At 44.4% G+C, this 4,562-nt stretch overlaps 1 protein-coding gene across 1 annotated transcript; it reads left to right on the forward strand.

The window, feature by feature from the left end:
- Positions 1–3,049: 3,049 nt before the first annotated feature.
- On the forward strand, positions 3,050–3,725 carry LOC147960171 (uncharacterized). The gene is made up of 2 exons (XM_087536246.1): positions 3,050–3,215; positions 3,295–3,725. Exons 1-2 carry the CDS (start codon positions 3,050–3,052, stop codon positions 3,723–3,725), a joined length of 597 nt encoding a protein of 198 aa, XP_087392372.1.
- The last annotated feature ends 837 nt before the right edge of the window (positions 3,726–4,562 follow it).

A 4,562-nucleotide genomic window follows, 5' to 3' on the forward strand; every position in this document is an offset into this window, starting at 1 on the left:
TTTTACCTTACTTAGCCCCTTTTCACCTTAGATCTGTATCCTCTTTACCATATAGACGGTTTACCCTTGTAAAAACAATCTATCTCATACCATTAGTCCCCTGGTAAACCGGCAAACTTCCTTTACATTTATTGTAACAGTTCATTTTAACAACACATGTATACCCTGGGTATGACCTTGTCATTCATTATTGTATCAGTTTCCGGTTTACACAACTTCACATATATGTATATTTTTAATCGATTGCATCTTGCGTACCATCATGAATGATCTGTAAACCGGCATTTCTTTTTCAGCTTTTCATTTCATAATGGCCAAACAGTTTTTCGCTTGTAACTGGGCTCGTTCCCGGGTCACCGAAGAACAGTTGAACGGAATGGTCAATATTGGCACCTTGCCTAAGAAAACTGAAATTCGATGGCGAGTTCCAGGAACAGAGAATCCTCCTACCCCGAGGCAGGGTGAGGTAGTGGTCTTTGTCGACCACATAGGCCGTGGTTTCAAACCACCCGGGTCGAAATTTTTCCGAGATGTGCTTGCCAGTTTCCAACTCCATCCTCTAGATACCGGACCCAACTCGGTGTCCAATCTATGCAATTTCCAAGTCTTCTGTGAAGTGTATTTACAAGAAGAACCAACTGCTGAGCTGTTCCGGGACTTTTTTCATCTGAACCGGCGTACAAAATTTGTAAACGGTCCCAACACTGAACTTGGTGGTGTTTCTTTCAAAAGCGGAAAGAAGTTGAATTCCCTCATGCCAAAATGCACAGTCACCCTAAGGAATGGAACCAGACTTGGTTCTACTGCATAGATACCTCTCCTGAAGATGAGAACCCTCTTCCAGGCTACCGTGATCACCGGCTTTCCAACACTCATCCGATGCCGCAACGTTTAAGTTCTGTGGAACGGGCCAAATATGCCCCTCAACTCGCCAAGCTCCGGGCCTTTATGGCCAACGGTTTAACATGCGTTGATTTTGTGCGTTGCTGGATATCTTGGAGCGTCTTGCCACTAAGCTACCACCCCGGTTTAATGTGTGAGTACACCGGTGAATTAGAAGACCCCCAACGCCACATCAACATTCAGGTGACCAATGAAGAGGTCACTGAAAGCGTCAAGAAAATTTTGAATGAACCGGAATCAGTTTGTCAGCAAACCGGCTTGAACCCCTTCTACACTCAAAATAAACCGCCTGCTATAAGCACTATGCTTCCTTTTTATCTTTGATATCTTTAATTTGTTCAACTTGTAAACTTCCTTCTGTTTGTGTGTAAACAGGGTGATGATCCCTTTTGGAAACGAAAATCCGTAGATAAAGCGGCAAAGCCATCCCGTCCCAAAACCAAAGCCGTCAAGCGTACCTCAAAGCGGAAAACAGCTAACCGGATCAACATGGAACTTGATGAAGATGCAGATGATCCAGAAGTCGAGGTAGAACTTGACTCACTTGGCTCCCTTTTCATGCACCTCATTAACAATGATCTTTATCAGGAGGACGTAGAAGGCAGCCAGGCTAATGATGTAGAGGTAATTACCCTTTCTTCCGGTTCAGACTCTATGCCAACCCAAAAAACTCGTCAAGCGGTCCGGAAAGTAAGCTTTTCGCATCCTCTTACTTACTTGGATCCAATATTTATTTTGAAGACGCAGCAGCATGAAGCTCGCCGGACAACCCGGCACAGCGGCCAACAGGTCACTTCGGCCGGTTTACCTGATACCCCAGTTCGGAAGCGCCAATCTGAGGTCTCTCCCACTTCTGACAATTCTTATCCCAAGGAAGGTTATTTCAGACAACCTCTTAATCTGTCTAATTCAAATTATCAGGTGACACCTCCCTCATCTTCTGGCGAGTCAACAGCAACCCAACTCCCTCCTCTTAAAACTGTAGCTGGGTAAGCCTTTAAATCCTTTCTTCAAACGCGTTGCAAATCTTGAATAAGATGCTAAACCTCTTTTAATTTTGTTTGCAGAGCCAAAGCCAGACCCAGCAAGAAAGCTCGGGTCAACAATCCGTCAGAAAACTAGGCGGTTTTTGAAGAAGAGCAAATGGATGAACTGGACCAAACTCGTGAACCGGAGGGTCCTCATCCTGAAGCTACCTTTGATGAACCGCCCCTTCAAGACCAGAATATTGATGAACAACCAGAAGCTGATCCTGCTGTGCCTGACACTGAACCAACAACTCCAAACCGGGCTAGTCCGGGGAGAGATACTGATACTCCATCATCACCCGCAAAAACTACTGAAGGCCAAGGAGATGATGTTATCATTACTGGCATGGGCCACAGCTCCCCTGGCCATCCTGTAATCTTGGCCAAACATAGCGCCAAAGAAGAGCGTGCTACCATGGAGAAGGGTAAATGGAGCACTGGTTCGTCAAGTTAAGCTCATCTCAGCACTGAAGAACTCCATTCCAGTTTTTAAACCGTCTGCACTCAAATCGAGATTATGAGGCCGGTTTGGTAAACTTGATGAAGGAACGCTATGAGGTATTTTCATCTCCCTTTATTTCTTGATTCTAAAGTTGAAACACTAGCCCAAGTAGCCCCCAAGGGCCGTTTTATGATGTTAATCTTAAACCGGGACTTTGTAATACTTTTAATCCTCTCCTATTGACCCTCAAAATGTCAGGTCCTTAGCGAAAACAAAACCGATACTTTACCAATGTAATTAATTAGATTTCCTAAGTGTAGCCCCCAAAGGCCGGTTTAGCTTTGCGAGGTAATCCGGGTCTTGAATCCATGCGTCCGTTTTGAACAGATGTACATTAGTCCCCAAGTGTCAAGGATAATGCTTGCATTGTTCTGGAGACTTATAAAAGATGTATTGGCGATAGAGCAAATAGGCATTAGCCCCCAAGTACGAAGTGCATAACTTGTTATACGCTTAGTACTTAGAAAATACATATCCTGTTGTTGACATATCTTCACTGTTATAGGCCGAGCTAAGCAATAGAGATGCCCGAACTGTTGATTTGCAAGAGAACGTGAAGTCCCAACAAGCAGAGGCTGTGAAAGCCAAAGAGGAGCTGACCAAAGCCCTGATAGCTATGGAAAAGCTAAAGGGGTCTTTTAACAAGGAACGTGCTGACTGGGAAACCGAAAAGGCCGGTTTAACCAAAAGAGCTGAGGATGCCGAAGCAGCCCTGAAGCCAGTTGTAGATGAACTAACTGGTTTGAAGCGGCAAATCAACGCCATGACGTCCGATGTATTTGGTAAGTATCTCCTTATGTTGTTTGTCCAATTCATGAGATCGTATTGTTTACCAGTTGGGCTGATATTAAACCATGACAGGCACTCGCATTACTCATCTGGGCGCTGATATGCGGATGAAGCTTAAAGCGGCTTACACCTTAATAGAACAGCTTTACTCTGGATCCCAGCGTGCTATATGCACTGCAGCCTACAATAAACCGGCACCAACACTGATAAAAGAAACCCTTGAGAAGCTGGCCATGCTACCAGCCCGGATTACTGAACTGAAGAAGGCAGCCGCAAGAGCAGGAGCGCTGACCGCACTAATCCGGGCCAAAGCATGGATTCCGGATCTTGAAGCGGATGACATCATTAAAGGATATCCAGGTGTGAAGGAAGACGGTTCAAACTTCGACAATGATGATCTCCGAAGGCTAACAAAGGAGATGCGACCAATAGCCAGCAAACTGGCAGAAGACACAGATTTATCTCATTTCCAGCTGGCTTACGATGCTGAAGGGAAGAGATAGCCTGCCGAAATCCATGAAGTCGAAGAACTTGTGCCTCCAATCCGTAAGCATACTTACGCTCCTGACATTAACCCCTCTAGCCTTATCCATGAAGAAGTCGTGTTTCAAGCTTTAATCGGAATCGATTGGTCAACGGTTGATTTCCAGCATCTGGGGAGGGATGAAGAAGAAGTGATTGCACAAATGATCCTCAACCGTCAAACCATCCAGATGAAGCATCTTAAACCGGCCGCCGGTTTACCAGCTATTGTGTGCAACTGCTTAGAAACAATTATTCAATTGGAGCCGTTTTGAAGCTTCTTGTAATAGGATAGCAAAAAACCCCTGATCTGTCATGCCATCGAGCATGTTTTGTGGTGCTTTGACATTGTGAGAACTTGCTCCACTTTTGGAATTCATGTATGCATAATCCTTTATGTTCCTGCACATGAAAACTGAAAAGCATCCTAGTGGTTTACCACTAGACGGGTTATGATGCCCAAAAGCCATACACAACTTGGATGGATAACCAAAGTTTGTAGTAATCCGATAAAATAAGTAATACCTATGATATACCTCGTTGGCTGACCAACTGCTTGTATGGTAGAGGTAAAAACATTAATCCGGAGTGTTAATAACTCCTGGCCCTCTTGCCGATTCATGTAGAAATCATATTGGGCTAAAAAGCCATTAAGTTGTTTTTATAAGAATGGTGACATCTAGTCAAAACCAGACCGAAGCAGTTTGCTACCGGTTTGGAATCTGATCATGTACTGACAACTAAGCGTTGAAAGTCAAGCCGGGTTTGTAATAAACACCGGTTTATCAGAAAATATTCATAAATCCCTTACCCAAAGA

This window comes from Triticum urartu, chromosome 7A (genome assembly GCF_056163025.1).
Source record: "Triticum urartu cultivar PI428250 chromosome 7A, HENAU_Tu73, whole genome shotgun sequence".
Taxonomy (NCBI): Eukaryota; Viridiplantae; Streptophyta; class Magnoliopsida; order Poales; family Poaceae; genus Triticum; species Triticum urartu.

Excerpts from the sequence above, each read along its gene's own strand:
- LOC147960171 (XM_087536246.1), top strand. The coding sequence starts at position 3,050 with ATGGAAAAGCTAAAGGGGTCTTTTAACAAGGAACGTGCTGACTGGGAA. Across the intron at positions 3,216-3,294 it reads CATGACGTCCGATGTATTTG|GCACTCGCATTACTCATCTG; the intron begins GTAAGTATCTCC and ends AAACCATGACAG.